The 20,077-nt window shown below is 41.7% G+C and overlaps 1 protein-coding gene across 2 annotated transcripts in view; it reads right to left on the bottom strand.

The window, feature by feature from the left end:
* LOC306781429 (MICOS complex subunit mic25a-like) overlaps window positions 1-20,077 on the bottom strand; it is a 99,398-nt gene that overhangs the window by 44,219 nt on the left and 35,102 nt on the right. For both annotated transcript variants that reach the window (XM_079274283.1, XM_079274284.1), the window contains one exon: window positions 4,650-4,720. In XM_079274283.1, the coding sequence (XP_079130409.1) occupies window positions 4,650-4,720 (71 nt within the window). The remainder of the gene's footprint in view (window positions 1-4,649; window positions 4,721-20,077) is intronic.

Below are 20,077 nucleotides of genomic sequence, written 5' to 3'. Positions count from 1 at the left end.
AAATACAGTAGTAAAATGCAGAAATGCAGGAAATTGATTAATATATTAATTGAACGTGGTTCAATTAAAGGCAGCAGCAAACAGAAAAGTCTTCAATCTTGATTTAAATGAGCTGAGGGTCTCAGCAGACCTGCAGCTTTCTGGGACTTTGTTCCAGATATGTGGAGCAGAACAACTGAACGCTGCTTCTCCATGTTTAGTTCTTACTCTGGGAACAGATAGTAGACCGGTCCCAGACGACCTGAGGGGTCGGGATGGTTCATAAGGTAGCAGCAGATCAGAGATGTATTTTGGCCCTAAACCATTCAGTGCTTTGTAAACCAACAGTAGGATTTTAAAGTCAATTCTTTGTTGGACAGGAAGCCAGTGCAAAGACATCAGAACTGGAGTGATGTGATCCACCCTCCTGGTCTTAGTGAGGACTCGAGCTGCAGCGTTCTGAATCAGCTGCAGCTTTCTGACGGACTTTTTACGGAGACCTGTAAACACACCGTTTCAGTAGTCCAGTCTGCTGAAGATAAATGCGTGGACAAGTTTTTCCAAATCCTGTTGAGACATACATCCTCTAATCCTTGATATATTCTTCAGGTGATAGTAGGCTGATTTTGTAATTGTCTTGATATGGCTGTTCAGGTTGAGGTCTGAATCCATAACTACACCTAGATTTCTGGCTTGGTTTGTGGGTTTTAACATCAGTGACTGAAGCTGAGCGGTGATTTTCAATTGTTCGTCCTTGGTACCAAAAACAATTACTTCTGTTTTATCTTTGTTTAATTGAAGAAAATACTGGCACATCCAGTTGTTGGTTTGTTCAATGCAGTTACCCAGCCCTTGTATGGGATTATAGTCCCCTGGTGACATAGTTATGTAGATTTGTGTGTCGTCTGCATAATTATGATAACACACTTTGTTGCTTTCCATAATCTGAGCTAGTGGAAGCATGTAGATGTTGAACAGAAGAGGCCCCAGTATTGAACCTTGGGGAACACCACATGTCATTTTAGTCAGCTCTGATGTGTAATCAGCTACAGACAAAGTATTCTCGGTCCTTCAAGTAGGATTCAAACCAGGTAAGTGCTGTGCCCGAGAGTCCCACCCAGATGTTTAGTCTTTCTAGGAGTATGGCATGGTCGACCGTGTCGAATGCAGCACTGAGATCCAGTAACACTAAGACTGAACTTCTGCCATTGTCTATGTTTAAGTGGATGTCGTTGAAAACCTTAACAAGAGCAGTTTCAGTACTGTGGTGCTGTCGAAAGCCTGACTGGAAAACATCAAAGCAGTTATTTACGGCCAAGAAGTTGGTCAGCTGTTGGAAAACCGCTTTTTCAATTATTTTACTTAAAAATGGGAGGTTTGATATTGGCCTATAATTTTTCATCATTGCGGAGTCTAAACTAGCCTTCTTTAGGAGCGGTTTAATAACTGCAGTTTTTAGGGCTTGTGGGAAGACACCTGAGAGAAGGGATGTGTTTACAATATGTAAGAGATCAGTGGTCATGCAGTTTGAAATATTTTTGAAAAAGTGTGTTGGTAGAATATCCAAGCAGCAGGAGGATGACTTCAGATGTTGTATAATGTCTTCTAGGCTTCTACGGTCGATTGAATGAAATTGTGTCATGATATTTGAATGGATGTTATTCAGAGATCGGGACAACACATATCCTGTGGTTGGTGTGGAGGCACTGACTGCTTGTCTAATTTTCTGAATTTTGTCAGTAAAAAAGGAGGCAAATTGATTGCATGCCCAGGTGGATTGGAGCTCAGCAGCTACCGACACTGGAGGGTTTGTTAGCCTATCGACGGTAGCAAATAAGGCGCGTGTATTGTTCTTGTTTTTGGTTATGATATCAGAGAAGAATGACTGCCTTGCATTTCTAAGTTCCAAATTATAATTGCGAAGTCTCTCTTTATAGATGTCACAGTGAACCTGGAGATTAGTTTTCACCTAACTAGACTCACCTATTTGGCCCGATGCACTGACTATAAGTGTTCTGGATGGATTGCTTTTGGAGTGCTGCTATCCAAGTTGATACAACGCAGGGTAGAGAGACTGTCTCCCAACATCATAAAATAATTAAATAGCATATCGTGCTATTTCCAACAGCAAATGGCATATTCATATTGAGTGTGGCTGCTGTTTAAGCAGTGATCTGCAAACTAAATGTATAAATCATGAGGCGAGATACAACACAATCTGGCTGGCTTTACATTTCTAGGAAGAAAGCCTGGACTGTATATAAACATGGACATTTGTCACACAGAAGACAGATGGCTGAAGGCTATCGACTGCCAATAAAGAGGATAGTGCGAGAGCTATGGCAATAATAAGAGTTGACACAGCTGAGGTGTATAGAGACGGTAATGCAATCCGTCCAACTATCTGAGGACGGGATGTTAGAGACAGACACTGTGTTCCAGGTGCTCATCTTATCAATGCAATTAACAGGAAGTGTAAATGAAGACAAGTGTGGTTTGGGTAGCGTTACAGAACCTATCAACTATATATTATGTCACATGAGGGTTTCATTTTAATGGGCAGCTGATTAGTTCTGATTCTGATCACATGTTTAAAAGAGACAAAATCAAACGCACACCGACGGGAGGACAGGAGGACATCTCATCCCCTTTTTGGTAGAAAGTCTTATAGCAGGCACTTTTATTCATTTCAGTGACACTACTGAATTCCCCGGAGGTTGGGGCTTAGACTAGATTACCGAATGAATGAGAGCCTAATCCAGGCTCCAAAGCCTGCAAAAGCGGTATATGTATAATTGTCAATGAAGATCTTGCCACACAGGAAGCTCGGATCGTTTTATCTTCTCTGATAAAAATGCAGCCTCCCTACGAGAAGAGGATTAGCGGTATTACTGTACAGTACTCCCCAGAGGTAAGATCACCTGGTCTTCAGCATCAGCACGGATCAAAAACATGTAGGCATTGCTTTAAATCACACTGTAATGGGGGTCTTATATTCCTAAACTGCTGATAACGGCGTTCAGTCACTCCAGATTACCAGGGACTGGGTGTGTTAACTACATGGCTGGCACACAACGAGTTGTGTATGTCTGTGTCAGTGTGGGAGGGGCGGGCCCAAACCTTCTTCTTGTTATAGTCAGGCTAAAAAACGAAGTGCAGGGCTTCAGTGCAATCCTCTATCCTGCAGATGATCGGTGAAACGATTGATTCCAGGTAGAATTGACTGACCGAGGTTCTTCTATACCAACACTGTGTTTCACACTCTTCCTCATAGTTGCTTCCAATAAACCTCCAGCTTGCTGTCAGCTACTTGAAGCAGCCCAGTACACTCCAAGTCCTCTACATGTGGCATCAAATCTTCTTGTCATTCTCATTTGACTAAACGTTTCATGACAATGTACATTTTTTTAAGAATATTTCTTCTTACTTGTTTTTTGTTTGTTTTGGCCCTCATTTCAGTTGGATATAGTGAAAAAAACAGCGATCTTTGCAGCGATCTGGGAACATGGTGAAATCGCTACAAAGAAGTCCGGCGAGCCAAGAAACACAAACTGTCAGATGATAAGACGGGTTGCACACGAGCCAACAGTTTAGGCAGATTATCTGAACCATTTGGTGAGGAAAATTAAGGAGTTAGAGTATCTTGTGGTTTTCTTCAGAGATGAGGGTAAATTGGAAGCAAAAGGGAGAGGCCGATCGGCTCAGCGTCAGAAGCAACGCGGACATTGTACCAGACTCCGTCTGAGTTCCAACCCTCACCTAAAAGCTTTGGGGAGTGGATGAGACCAAGACACGAAGCTAAACAGAGAAGTCGCTCAGCAGACTGCCATGGACCTTTACGACGGACTGTTTCTGGAATCATTTCACTGTTCGCCCTGGTTTTTCACTTCCACATAAGTCCGGCTCAAGTTAGTTTAGAACACGTATGATCTTCTGACTGCTTGTTTCTTCTTCTTTTTTAACTATGTTGCACATTTGCACTTGAGTAAAATGTTATTACCATTAGGATTGATGCAAAAAAAACAGTGTGAACAAAATCGAAATTTTAGTAAAAAAAATTTAAATACAAATAAAGAGTGAATGAATCATTTGAAATTGAAATATAAAAATACAGATAAACTTCACTAACAAGAAGCATGGCGACAAGCTAAAACTTGCCGTCAGGGTTGAGGACACACTGAAAGACACAAACAAATCGTAATGTTATTTTGTCCTCATCCATAAATACTGGCGTGACTCTTGTTATTGGGAAAAGTCCATGTACTGTGGTGTGACAAATTGTAACAGCGAGTCAAGGCCGGGTGTTTTACAGACTGCAGCGGCAATAATTAGCTGCCTTTCCCCCCGACTGCGGCTCATTACAAGTCCACGGTGAGAAGCGACGACGGGGAAATAGGGTATTGTTAAATTCGGCTTAATTAAAGCAGCCAATTAAAACACTTATCACATTAGTCAGGTGTGCGCCAGAGAATGTATGCATGTTACTGCTTAAAAGTGAGAAAAAACGAGCAGATCACTATCTGTCACTGCTTATTAGTCTGCTGTGGGTATGCTCATGTACGTACGTGTGTGTGTGTGTGTGTGTGTGTCAGAGGCTCCAGGGAATAATATCTGCTTACTTTTTGAACTGCAAATTAGTTTGTGAATGTGAGTATGCACGTGTCTCTCACCTCACGCTTGCTTCTGTCTTGGAGGCAGCTTGGTGGAATTCGTCCTTGCTCTGTTCGTATCTCTCCAAATTCTAAAGGGCAACACAGGAAGACATCAACAGAAAGTATTATATAAGCATCATTTATGATTTTAAGTCTTCTTTTCTTTTTTTTATTGGAAGTAAATGTATTTTCTAAATTGACAAAGGCTTTTGAAGCATTTTTTATGCCACATTTATTCCCAGTTTCATATGTTCACGGCTTAAACACAATCATATTTTTAGAAGCAGCTTCTCTGTCCAGTTTTATGTCCATGAATTCAACAAATGACATGTAAAAGGGGAAAAAAGTGAGTTAGTGTCTGGCAATCAAAAATGTTCTCGTTTCGGTTGGCACCGAGTAATAGAAAAAAAATTAAATCAACAAAAAGTAGCGAGTACACAATACGATCGATCGTTCATGATCAGTGACCTAGGAGGGACGGCATTCATCCTACTTTGGATGGAGCGGATCTCATCTCTGCAAATCTGACCCAGTTTCTGTATGGACCTGGTACATGACAACCCAGAGATCAGACCAGGAAGCAGAGTTGCGGTCCTACACACTCCTCTGAGCTTCCATTAGAGCAGTTACTCACGCAAAACCACATAGAGACTGTGCCTGCCCCACGGCCACTTAAATTAATTAAATCAAAAATAAACAATCGAGGAGTTAAACTAAATAACTTAATCCAAGTTAAAACTACCGCAACAGTACAACATAATAGGATAATTAAATGTGGACTCCTAAATATCAGATCTTTGTCATCTAAAGCTCTACTAGTAAATGAGCTAATATCAGATCATCATATTGATTTATTTTGTATTACTGAAACCTGGCTGAGTAATGATGAATATGTCAGCCTAAATGAATCAACTCCTCCAAGTCATATCAATACTCACATTCCTCGAGGCGCCGGCCGAGGAGGTGGAGTAGCAGCCATCTTTGACTCCAGCCTATTATTAAACCCTAAACCTAAACTAGACTATAACTCATTTGAAAGCTTGGTTCTTAGTCTTTCACACCCAACCTGGAAAACAATACAGCCAGTTATATTTGTTATAGTGTACCGGGCCCCAGGTCCGTATTCTGAGTTTTTATCGGAATTTTTTCAGTTTTTATCAAGTCTAGTCCTTAAAGCAGATAAAGTAATTATTGTAGGTGACTTTAATATTCATGTGGATGTCGAGAACAATAGCCTCAGTACTGCATTTATTTCATTATTAGATTCGATTGGTTTCTGTCAGAATGTACAGAAACCCACTCACCGTTTTAACCACACTCTCGACCTGGTTCTGACTTATGGCATTAACATAGACGATTTAATAGTCTATCCACAGAACCCTCTTCTATCGGACCATTATCTCATAACCTTTGAATTCTTACTAACGGAGTGTACACCGTTAAGCAGGAGTTACTACACTAGATGTCTATCTGATGGTGCCGTAGCTCAATTTAAAGAAGTGATTCCATCTGTATTTAACTCGATACCATGCTTCGATGTGACGGAGGACTCCTGTGCTAACTTTAGTCCTACCCAGATTGATCATCTTGTCGACAGTGCTACAAGCTCACTGAGAAGGACACTAGACTCTATTGCTCCTTTAAAAAAAGAAGTTGGTAAAACAAAGGAGGTTCGCTTAGTGCTGCGTTCGACACTATAGACCACTACATCCTGTTGCAGAGACTGGAACGTTATATTGGCATCAAAGGAACTGCACTGAACTGGTTTGGATCCTATTTATCGGATCGATCTCAGTTTGTTTATGTAAATGATGAAGCCTCGAAGACCAACGTCAGTTATGGAGTTCCACAAGGTTCTGTGCTTGGACCAATCTTGTTCACCTTATATGTGCTTCCTTTAGGCAATATTATCAGAAAACACTCTATAACCTTTCATTGTTATGCAGATGATACTCAATTATATATATCGATCAAACCAGACGAAACCAACCAGCTCGCTAAACTGCAAGCGTGTCTTAAGGACATAAAAACCTGGATGACCTGCAACTTCCTGATGTTAAACTCAGACAAAACTGAAGTTATTCTACTCGGCCCAGAACACCTCTGAAATCAGTTATCTAGTGATATAGTTTCTCTAGATGGCATTGCGCTGGCATCCAGCAGCACAGTCAAGAATCTTGGAGTTACCTTTGATCAGGATTTGTCTTTCAACTCTCAGATAAAAGTTATTTCTAGGACTGCCGTTTTTCACCTACGTAATATTTACAAAATCAGGCACATCCTATCTCAAAGCGATGCAGAGAAATTAGTTCATGCATTTGTTACCTCTAGACTAGATTACTGCAATTCCTTATTTTCAGGCTGCTCTAATAAGTCTCTTAAATCTCTCCAGCTGATCCAGAATGCTGCAGCTCGTGTACTAACAAGAACTAAGAGGAGAGATTATATTACTCCTGTATTAGCTTCTCTGCACTGGCTCCCTGTAAAATCTAGAATAGAAATTAAAATCCTTTTACTTACCTACAAAGCCCGAATTGGTCAGGCTCCATCATAGTACCATACTGCCCTACTAGAGAGCTGTGATCCAGTGATTCAGGGTTACTTGTGGTTCCTAGAGTCTTAAAAAGTAGGATGGGAGCCAGAGCCTTCAGTTATCAAGCTCCTCTTCTGTGCAACCAGCTTCCCGTTTCAGTCCGGGGGGCCGACACACTCACCACATTTAAGAGTAGGCTTAAGACTTTCCTCTTTGATAGTGCTTATAGTTAGGGCTGGCTCTGGCTTGCCTTGGACCGGCCCATGGACAAACTGGTATTGGCAAAAACTACAGGGGGACTTCCTACACTGAGCACCTCTCTCCTCCTCTTCTTCACCTCCGTCTGTATGCATTGATGTCCCATTAATGCTCATTACTAACTTTACTTCTTCCCCGGAGTATTTGTGCTTTCTCGCCTCACAGGATGACCGCAGTTTTATCTGGACACTGGTTCTTCAACCAGCCATGGCCCTGCTGACACCTACTACGATCTTCATGATTAACATTATTAATCCGATTACCGATACCATTACTGCACAGTACTGATTTTGTCTCTTCCCCGGAGTCCTTGTGCTTCCTCTCCTCACAGGTTTCCATGGAGCATGGTTTCATCTGGACCCTGGTCCTTCCTCCTACCATGGCCCTGCTGACTCAAACTGCTAATATCACTTTTATTATTACTCACATTACTATTTCATATTACCGATACCATTAATGCTCATTATTGACCTCCTTCTTCACCAGTCTCTGTGCTTTCTCGCCTCACAGGTTCCTGTGTATCCGGGTTTACCTGGACCAGGTGTTTCCTCCTGTCGTGGTTGTGTCATACATTGAATGTGCTGTAATTACATTGAATGTGTTGTAATTCACTATCCTGTTCTACACATGACATCATTGCACTTCTGTCCATCCTGGGAGAGGGATCCCTCCTCTATTGCTCTCCCACAGGTTTCTTCCTCTTTCCTCCCCGTTAAAGGGGTTTTTTGGGGAGTTTTTCCTGTTCCGATGTGAGGGTCCCGGGACAAGAGGGTGTCAAATGTGTACATATTGTAAAGCCTTCTGAGGCAAATTTGTAATTTGTGATTTTGGGCTATACAAAAATAAATTGAATTGAATTGAATTAAATTGAATTGACCTGCTGATCAGTCTTCTGATTTTATCTTTTTGCTGGTCAAACGTGCCGCGCGATTTCGCACATGAGGGACTTCTTCAGCGCGAGTGAAGAAGACATACAGTTTGCCATTTGTAACCCCTGCAAGTCCAAATAAATAAGCTGTGGAGGAACGACCTTAAACATGTTTGGAACAACTTTTGCTGTTGAAGATTTGTTTGAGTGAGAGTGAGGGAAGGTCCTGTTATCTAATAGTCATGGTTTTATTTTGAAAAAACTTTGAATTTGAGTTGGAAGTATAGTTCTGAGAGGGAAAGAAAGTCACTTACGAGGAATTTCTGTTAAACTGTTTTAAAATGTTGGTTTCTGTATGGGTTGGAACAAAACAGACATCACACCTCCAGATGTGCCAGTAGGCGATCTTTTTTACTTTTTGACAGTCAGACTTGCTGTTTCCCCACATTTCTAGTCTTAACGCTAAGCTAAGCTAAGCTAAGCTAGGCTAAACGGTGTGATGGGAAAATATGTCAGTCTACTGTTTTAGGGTTAAGGAATGTGAGTTTTAGAAGAGCAGGCACTAAACCTTGTGTTTTCTAAATGATTCTCGTAAATTTCGGATCCAGGGGTCTTGTTGTGATCTGTTATCTTGGTATCTGTTTTCCTGTGCATTATTTGTCTTCAAAGCATGATCCTCTTCAGGTATTTATGATGTGACGGTTCACCGGTTTATTCCGTCTCTGCAATACTGTGACTTAACTCTTTGACTAGTTCACAGTAACATCAAAGGAAGCATCTGATGTCTCCATAAATATTGTGGGACAAACTGATAACAAAGGGATTCGTAAACCGGCCATAAAGCGCCTTCAGGGTATCGTAAAGACAGGACACTGTGCTTCAAAGAAAAACATCTGCCTTGACTGGTTTCCTTCTTCTGTTTATTCTTGTTTGCGAACCAAGGTGACAGCATGCTGTTTGGGTATAAATGTCTATGCATTTGACTGTGTCATCAGAGCATCTCTCACAGATGACGCTGATGTGTCTGTGAGACTGTGTTCTCTTTGCTTGCAAGCAAATAAATTGACTATTACAACTTTGATCGTTCATCCAGACTCTGTTTCATTTGACATTGATTTGTTAACACTTTAACACTCTTCTCCCGACAATTCACAGAAATATTCCACAACAATTTGGCGTTGTCGGCAGGATTCGCTGTCTGTCTATCAGAGCTCCAGAGGGACTGACCGGAGGAGAAGGCCTCTCCAGGAATCCACAAACTGAAGTTTCCTGTCTCATACCTCATTAGCCGAGAGAGAGAGAGCCGGCAGACCCGAGGGAGTTTCTGATTGACAGCACGCGAATCCAACGAAAAAGAATTAATTTCTACAAACGGGTAAGAAAGTTAAAATTCCAATTGTAAAAGTAATGGTAAAATTATACTAAGGTCATATGATTTAACAGACACAGATGAATGGTCAAGTAGTCTTTTTTTTTTTTATTATTTGGGTAAAACAATTGTTTTTGACGTTCGTGGTTTCGTTTTACATGTGGTTCATTTAAACTCCTTTTTTTCATTTTCTGGCATCTCACTATTTGCACGCTTTTACGTAGAAGACAGGATTGTGTTATACGGTGATAGTAGACACAGATCGCTTGACTACAATTGGTTTGTTGTAAGACCGTGGTTAAAATTACGTGAATTCTATACTGATAGAATAAGAATCGTGATAAACAACATAACGTGAACTTCAAATAACATTTGAAATAAGAATCGTGGTTTTCCACAACATAACGTGAATTTCAAATAAAGTTTGAAATAAGAATCGTGGTTTTCCACAACATAACGTGAATTTCAAACAAGTTTGAAATAAGAATCGTGGTTTTCCACAACATAACGTGAATTTCAAACGAGGTTTTTTGCAAAAAGTTTTCCTTCGAGAGAATAAACATACGCTGTATGGTGACGACTGTACTGTAAAGGTAACGTTAACGTATCCACGCCTGAAAGATGGGTGGAAAAAGTTGTAAAAGCGCAGCGCCCTCGGGCCCAATAATTGATATGATGCAACAGAAATATGGAAACTGGTGTTTAGAATGCCTCACGTGCTGGTTAAAGGAGTTTGGTTTTCCTGTAAACGGCTGATTGAGCGCCGCGAAGCTCAAAATGTTAAGAGGGGATTTAGAAGGTAAATTGAAACAGATTAAATGTACAAAGAAAGACCGAGTCAAAGACTTAGAAATAAAAGTGAAACATTTGGGAATGATAAAAGTCATAGAATGAGTCTGAGCAGCCCGATGCCAAGGTCTTACCTCCGATAATAAATTAATGTGGGAGGACAATCACACTGCCAAATAATTGGAAGAATGAACTAAATTGGGATTCCCTGAAAGAGGCAGTTTTTAGCCTATGATAAAATTTGATTAACTCAAAACGTGCTTGGAGCAGAGAAAAAGGTGAAGCAGATACAAATAAGTTGATGTCCAAAAGGAAACAAAAATAGGTATAACTGTTTAAAATAGACAGAGAGGCATATGAGCAGAGAGAGAGAGAGGAATGCAGGGGTGAGACACACACACACACACACACACACACACACACACACACACACACACACAGACACCATGCTCGCTGCAGCAGCTGAAAGAGGGGACACACACACACACGCACACACACACACACACACACACACACACACAGAGGCACGCACACACAGAAACACAGAGATCTAAGAATTGTATCTCTACATGAGACGTTGTCTAACATTTGCTGCTGAACTTTCGGCAGCTGTTTTGTTTTGTTTGTTTTGTTGATTTTTAGTCCTTGGTCCGGATCTGGGGATTCCGCTTCCTGCTGTATGCTCCCCAGCCACAAACAACTTGAACGACACCCACCACTCAACACGTCGAGGATGAAGAAGACGAACGAGACTCGTCAAAATCTACAGGTACCATGTCAGAAAATATCTGCGGCATTCAAACCTGCAGTGAGTGCATACGACAATGGTGAAAACTGGCCGTATAAACATGCGGTGACAGCTCTGACTGAACTTTGTAAGAAGGCTTTCCGCCATCCATAAGCCTGGAGAACATCACACAAGAGAGTTGTGTGACATGCAGCATGCTGAACATGAGGATCAGTTCAACAACGGACAACAGAGAAGTTTCGTCAGCACAGATGCAAGCATGCCCAGCTGATAATGTATCAGGGCATGAGAGGAAGCTGAAAGAGACTTTGAGACTTTGACACACACCAACTGAAGACTTTGTGTGCCATAAATGTGGCAGCTTGAACATTGAGGAACAGATGCTCACGCTCCATGAACAAGGAGTGGTGGGAGGGCTCGACAATCAGCCATCAGGGGGGGTGCAGCAGGGACCGGAGTGAGACCAGAGATGGACCAACGACGCGCACACAAATACAACACAGAGGGTGAGTTAACTTTAGATTCTTTAGATGACAAACTTGTACATTTAATACACACATTAGGAACTAGACTAACACCACTCACACCCACATATGTATTCGAATGAGATTGAAGGATTTAGAAAGTCACAGCAAGTCACGTTAACTGTTAAGAAAAAAAAAGAAAAAGAAAATGTTCAGACTGTCACATGCAGGCTGATTCACTTCACTGCACAGCACATGGGTTACGTGAATGAGATGCAAGGTTAGAGGAAGTATGATTTAGAGAAGTGGAAATGATATAATGGTATAATAAGAGTTTGTTGGACAAAAAAGTACTGCTGCTGTCTGTTTCTCTGTGTCCCACACAATCTGAGTTTGTAAAGGGGGAGGATTCCACATGTTTCCACATGTTTCCACATGGTACAAGCCCAGGACTGGTGTGAAGGACATGTCTGACTGGCAGCAAGTCAGACTCAATTCACTGACTTCAGCAAAATAGAGGATCCTGGTAATGTACAGTAACAAAGGTGACTTACACAAATCAATTTTATCAGTAAAAAGAGTCATTCAACTTATGTTTGATAAAACACACACACACATCTGTCAACATGGCTGAGCTGTCTCAAATGAGAGGCTATTGAAAGTATTACACCTGTTTTTGAGTTTTTTATTGAAGGCTGTATAATAATGGTGTGATGATTAACCAGTGTGCACACTAAAATTTACCGGTAAAGCAAATTCATGATCTGAGGGAACCAATTGAGTGACGATTTGGCTAACATTTGTAAGCAGGTTTGGTGCAGCCGCGAGCACCTCAAATTTCTAACCCACACACCTTTATGTCACTCATCCCTCCAGACTTATTCCGTCGTCGACTTGGCCAATGCATATTTTATTTTATATTTGATTTGATTTGATTTTTTTTATTTTTCCTGTACCTGTGCACAAGGACAGTCAATTTTTATTTTTTGCTTTCTCATAAAGGAAGAGTCTCTACCTGGACCCAGGTGTCCTTAGGGTTATTCAGAAAGGTTAGATTAGATTAGGACAACTTTATTAATCCCCAGTGGGGAAAGACTTTTGCCACCCAAAAGCCCTGGTGTATTTAACAAAGCCTTGTGAAACAATCTGGTTGATTTACACTTACCAAATGGTTCAGCCTTTTTACAATATGTTGATGATATCATGATTTGCAGGCCAAAGAAGAAGCATGTAAATTAGAATAATTTAGACTTACAGTTGTCCTATTTAGGTTTTGGCTCAAGCCTAACCGTCCAAATTGCAATTTGCTCTCGATAAAGTTTCATATCTGGGACATGTGTTCACAGCAGAGGACAAAAACCCTCCCTCCCAAAATATTACAGGCAATTCAAACTGTGCCTAAACTATAAACTAAGAACCGAATGATGAGCTTCTTAGGAATGACGTCATAGTATAGAAAGTGGATCCCAAACTAGTCAGAAAGAGAGGTACTCCTCTCTTCCATGATTCATGGTAATATCTTTATGCGCAAGACGAACTGACCCAGACTGATTACTTGACTGCTGTTTTTAATGACATAGAGGACGCATTACTATCAGCTACACTTGGACTATCTGAACTTGACACACTGTTCATACAATACGTTGACCTGAGAGACGGTTACATTAGTTTAGACTTAGGAACATGGGGGCAGTCAAAGGCCTGGTTACTTTACTAGGTTAGACCTCACAGCACCAGGACCTCTTCTGTCTGCATGCTGTTGCACGTGATATTGCGACATGTTTCCTTATGCTGTTTTTTTTACAGATTAGAGCAAATGAATACAATCGATTTGCCTAACACTACTTTGAAACGATGTATTACCCTTAATCTTAACACTTCTTTTTCCTCCTCCAGCAGATGGAAGGCTGATTAACTATGTAGTTTCTCTTCAACAGGTCTGCATACAGAGACCTGACCTCACTGACACTCCCACTAACGCTTTTGATCCCATTTCAACAGGAAATGCTGAAGCTGAAGTTGTGAAGGCGAATATTTTTGTTTTTGTTTTAGGTTCGGTGTGTCTACGGAAATATTTCTCACTTATGATATTTAATTTTTAAAATGATGTATGGCTTAGCTTAGATAGATTGCTATGTGGTCTCTTCCATTGTTACGCTAAATTAGGTTACAGCAGAGCTTATCGTACTCATTGAAGCCTGCACACTCGCAGAGGGTAACACTGTGACTATTCACACTGGCTGCAGATATGATTTTGGTGCATTATGGAAACACAGACAGTTTTCTAAAATCTGACGGTGAAACTTGTTTGCCTAAACATTATTTCTCTCACTACGCTGAGTTGACTCATGGGTTAGACCATGTGTCAAAAGGGGGGATGTTAAATGTTAAGCATTAAATGAAACACTTAAGACCAAGTTAGCTAAATGTTGAGCTGACACAAGTCTGCCTTGGACAAAAGCTTTGGTTTTCCTCCCCATGTGGGCACGGAAGCACCGAGAGCACCATTTCCCGCAAACCGCCTTATGCGAACATGAAATGTAAACATATTGTGCACAATTGTCGTTTGCTCTATCTAACATAAGACAACAGGTAGCAGCTGCCCTCCAGAGACCAGCTGAAGGACCTCTCCATAAGCTGCAGCCTGGTGATTTCGAGGTGGTGAAAGACTTCAGAAGGAAGTCCATTCCAGGTCCTCCTCGTCACTCAGACGGCTGTCAAAGTAGCTGCGATGGCAACTTGGGTTCATGCGTCACATTGCAAAAAGGTTCCAGACCCAGGAGAAGCTTCAGGTGAGCGAGCGCCTACACCAAGTGTCAGCCAACCGGCACCACCGAGGGACGAGAGACGGACGATGGTGCCATCGACAGATGAGATGCAGTGATTCACGGACGGGATCACGACGGGCAGTTAGCCGACAGACACGTGCGTGTTCTGTGTTATGTCTACAACTCGACGTGGATGCCACGCAAGAAAGACGGCTGGAAGAGCCCCTCTCAACACGTGTTTATGCCAACAAACACAAGAAAAGGACAGCGGTCAGGGTTCCAAAGGACGAAAAACTTTTTATGATAACTAAATTCACATTATTGCTCGTTTTGTTTTCATTTTATTTCTGTATAATTCAATCTGTCTGTGCGGACCAAAGAGAGTGGCGGGATAACAGTGTCTCTGACAGTTTTGTGGAAACCTCACGGTGACAACATAAGCAAAACTGCTCACACAAACCAGTTGCTCGGGTGAACTCCATACAAACTGGTGGCTGTTGCACTCAAGACAGTTTTTGATTTTTAACCTTTGTGTTAATTGAATTATATTGCCTGCTACATTCATGGGATCTTTCATCTCACAAGAACAGTTTTTCTTCAGTTCTCTCAAGTGATGTATTTTCAAATCATACTTGTGGGTAATACTTCTGTTGTTGTTGAAATGTCCTTATAACATATTTTTACTATATTGTGTGATTACTATGTAATCAAAGAGTGGAATGTGATGGGAAAATATGTCAGTCTACTGTTTTAGGGTTAAGGAATGTGAGTTTTAGAAGAGCAGGCACTAAACCTTGTGTTTTCTAAATGATTCTCGTAAATTTCGGATCCAGGGGTCTTGTTGTGATCTGTTATCTTGGTATCTGTTTTCCTGTGCATTATTTGTCTTCAAAGCATGATCCTCTTCAGGTATTTATGATGTGACGGTTCACCGGTTTATTCCGTCTCTGCAATACTGTGACTTAACTCTTTGACTAGTTCACAGTAACATCAAAGGAAGCATCTGATGTCTCCATAAATATTGTGGGACAAACTGATAACAAAGGGATTCGTAAACCGGCCATAAAGCGCCTTCAGGGTATCGTAAAGACAGGACACTGTGCTTCAAAGAAAAACATCTGCCTTGACTGGTTTCCTTCTTCTGTTTATTCTTGTTTGCGAACCAAGGTGACAGCATGCTGTTTGGGTATAAATGTCTATGCATTTGACTGTGTCATCAGAGCATCTCTCACAGATGACGCTGATGTGTCTGTGAGACTGTGTTCTCTTTGCTTGCAAGCAAATAAATTGACTATTACAACTTTGATCGTTCATCCAGACTCTGTTTCATTTGACATTGATTTGTTAACACTTTAACACTCTTCTCCCGACAATTCACAGAAATATTCCACAACAACGGCTGCTGATAGTAGCTTCATAGTTAAGGGGAGAGACATAAAGAGTGGAATTTTCTAATTTGGACTTAATCCTGTTCTGTGAAGATACATAAACATTCTAACCACTAAATCACAATGTTCCTATCCTTTTTGAATCCTACACATCCGGGACTCCTTTCAAGTCAAATATCCCTTCTTTCCTAAACTCAAATTCCCTCGGTTTACTCTTTAGAACAAATATTTTCTCTCCTGCACTTCATTTCTTCATCTTTCCGTTTCCCTCCTCTGTAACAGCTTCTTTTTCTCCACTGTCTTTCTGTTTTCCATTTCGTGCCTTCTGGACCTGAAAGGATAAACCTCTTCGGGAGTTCATGAACTGCAACTCCCCCTCTTTAAAAAGCCGAACATTACTTTTTACCGTCAGACGCAGGACACCGCGGGCCACAATTCACTGACATTCTTTCAACACATCTTTTAACAGTAGGAAGGAAAAGTAGCGTTGTGTTGTAATTTCATCCACAGGAAAGCTTTGCGACTCCAGCCCCTTCTAGCGACGCTAAGGCTCGGCAGTAACGAGGTGCATTACTCATACATTTTTTTTAAGCAATCGTGATTTCTGACTTCTGCAGCTTGGTGAGCCCCAAACGCCAAGCAAGCAGGCAGTGGTATTATGATAAAACAAGCAGCTAATCCACAACAACTGCAGCCCTTCCGCTGTTGATCCTCCTAGCTTAGGCCTTCCAGCACCCAGTACCCACCCACCCCAATCCCAAATATTTAACCAGCAAACTGTACCAGCTGGGGATGGAAGGATGGCTGGGGAAGGAAATAAAGAAAAAGCTAAAAGGGAGGGAAGAGAAGAATACTAATAAAAGAGAAGCAGCAGAAGGCATGCCGGTAACGGGCGGGAGGACAGAAAGAGATGTTTGAGTACGTAGGGTTGGGCTCCGTGTGGAATTACGCAAGGTACAAAAGGAGTCCTGCCTGTGACATATATATACACGGTATTTCTCACAAAGTGGCTGTTGAATCTGGACCTATTTGTCCGTATTTCCACATCACAAAGCTACGTATGGTGTTTAATTACAAACCTCTCAGAGGCAGTGAACACACCTGCCAAGTGTCTGGTAGCGGTCCTGGTGATGCCACGATATCTAAACTATGGCTTGTTTTCTTGCTCAGTGACCTAACATGCATAGTTGTACTACATGCCAAAGCCAACTTTGAACCACAATATGGTTTGACTTTGACTTTAATAATACAAATGTGATGACTTCCAGTGTGAACTTATTTAGACGGATAAAAACACCCTCCAGTTCTAACGCTGGAAGTGCCCACGACTGAGAAGAGTTGCACTCGCTGAAGCAGAACAAAGACGTCAGGAAAAATGAAGAAAAAAAAAAAGAGCATTTACATTTTAATCAAAAGTGCACATAGTGGCAGGTCTGGAGTGTGGGTGTATCAAAGAGCACCGGCTATTTTGGTTCACGTAGGTGCAGCGGTGCAAAGAGGTTTGGGTGAATATAGATCAGAGGGGTGTAGTACGCATGACGACAATAACTCGACAGTGAAGAGGCGGCTTCTCCGTTGTCTGGATGGTGCAGAGCGGCACAATGTGAAGATGAAGCGTCATACACTCGCAGCTAGAGGGAGGTGGTGTGGCTTTCGAACGAATAATAAACTGGTGAAGCCAATGAGCGCATCAATTGGATGCTAATCCAGTCTGAATTCTGCTGTATTTCCCTTGCAGATGTTTACATTTGTTCTTATTAAATGTGACTTTGGATTTGCTTCAGAATGATGAATTTCAAGAATAACACTTGAACCGCTGAACTTATTTAAAGAGTTTGTACAGTTGGCTGTGACGCACGGCATTAGTTTAGCTGATGACAGCATCATGTCATCAGACCTGTATCATGTGTGTAGAGGTGTGTGTGGTTATTTTGTAGCAGCCTGGTGTCATTTGCATGCGATTTAACCAAGGTAAACAAAGAAGATGGCAGAGCACAATGGCACTGCGCCCACCTGATCTCCAATCAGAGGCTGCAGATTGATTCGACGGATCTGCCCTGCTGCCTTCAGACGGCTGCATGGATTCAATGACCTGAAAGAGAAGCGTATCATATCGTAGGAAGCACACGCTTTACCGATGTGCACCACAATAACAGCATTGTTTTTTTGATGCCGATATATAAATGGATCTGTTGGTTGGAAGGTGTTTAGTTAAAATAAACAAAACATCCGATTTACATTGTCGGCATCATCGCGCGTTATACTTGCGCTCCAAGTTCGGTGACGTGGCAGCGATTGACTTTTCTCCAGAAACAAGACGCGGTTCTGAGACGTCTATCGTCGGTGCGACACCTTCGACACATTCTCAACGGGAACACCGACAACTTGTTTTGCGCTGCCTCACTTCAATGAACCTCGCACTTGTGGCACCAAAATACCACAGAAAGGGGCAAAGCCAACGTCGAGGTCTGCTCGTGCTGGTTGGCACACCGTCGCAAAAATAGGGCACGATACCGTACCTCTCTTGATAGGTCTTAGGGAAGAAAGGCTGAAAGACTTTTGAGACTGTGCCTAACTGTACCCTCATTAGTGCTTTTGATAAATGAACATAGACATGCCCGTAATCACACATTTGCATATCAATACATCTGCCTGCTCTACCACTTATTAGACCTGTCAGAGCTCCCAGCGAAAAGAATGGCTCGGCGGAATCGCACCGGCAAGGTTGTACAATAATGCCATAAGAGCTGTCATTACTAGTGACCCATGTGCACATCTGTGGCTATTTACAACACCTGTCTCAGTACTTCATCACTTCTACCGGTGATATCTCATTCACCATCATAAAACGTGAGAAAGGTAATCAATAGTGTAGTTTATAGTGCTCGTATCGAAACAGATCGAATACATGATTAACACTTACTCGGACAACAAAACAAGAACTTCAATGTACATAAAAATGGATGGAAATGAAAGTCATTCATCAAAACTAAATGCATTTTTCTGCTCACACAACACGCACATCCTACCCATCCAAAAAAATAGGCCATAAAGAGATGGATAATGGAGATTGAATAACGGTGAAATGGAAATAGAAAATGTGGTTTGCTGGGAACATCATGTAAAGCCATGATTTTATGGATGAACAGGTTCATAAACTTTCGGCTTTCTTAGCCCAGGATTGCCTACACACTCCAGGATCAGTCTGCTATGAAAAATGTAAAATCCCCAAAAGAGAGTCTGTTCATGTGTTTGGGTAAACACACGTTACAAAAAGGGAACTGGATATTGTTCCAATAGATGCTGCAGCTCAGGTTTTTAAATCTGGACATCCAGATGAACAATTGGCAGGAGGAAAGGAGGAAAGAGAGGACTTTAGAAACCACAATGTATACACTTATTTGTCTTCCTCCAACCCGCACCGTTGCTTCATTTTTTCTCTGGTCCTACCAAATCTTCCAACTTGCTCTCCTTCCTGCGCTGCATCGCGGCTCTTATCTAGTTTGCGATATGTGATTAGATAAGGGTTGAAGGATCTCGCTTAAGGATAAAATCAACAACATTCAACACAACGCGGATCAACTGATTGACAGTATTTGGTGCTGCTGAATTCTAGGGGCTTTGACTACAACTATTAGGCCACCTGCAGACTAATTGCTCGTTATGTACGCTCACTCTCCGTCCTGTCGACGTTTCTCACTCCCTCTGTGCCGAAGAGCAGAAAACCCATGTGCATGGCATGAGGGAAAAAGAATGAATAATGATGCTATTATGGAGAAACTAGTTATTACCATCATGTTGGTAACAACAGTGGTGTTTCATATGTATTATGTTGCCGTGGAGACCTACAAAATGTTTACAGAATTGCGGAGAGCCAGAAAAGAAACAAGCTTGTTAAACGTGAAAAGGTGGCAACAGCTGGACTGACTACAGTCATCAGCCACCACTAGCCCACAGATTCATGCTCCTTGATTATGATGATGATTGCAGCCAGTCACCCCAGCTGTCGACACAGGTTCACTAATACCCTGCAACTATGGGATTACACATTTCGTAAATCCGGTGCATTGAAGTCGACGGCAAGCTCAGGGGTTATTAGGTAGATGTATTTTTGCCGTTTATTTCCATTGTTGTTGGCTTGTTAAAAAGGATGCCATTTTATTAAAGCTCATACTGACCTGGAAACAAAACTTGCAAAGCTAAAGTTTTGGATACAGAGGAGCCTCTCACACAGGCTCCAATTGGTCAGAGCATTGATGAG

The sequence above is a fragment of the Melanostigma gelatinosum genome (assembly GCF_949748355.1).
Source record: "Melanostigma gelatinosum genome assembly, chromosome: 8".
In the NCBI taxonomy this organism is placed as follows: Eukaryota; Metazoa; Chordata; class Actinopteri; order Perciformes; family Zoarcidae; genus Melanostigma; species Melanostigma gelatinosum.
This window is presented reverse-complemented; position numbering and strand designations above follow the sequence as displayed.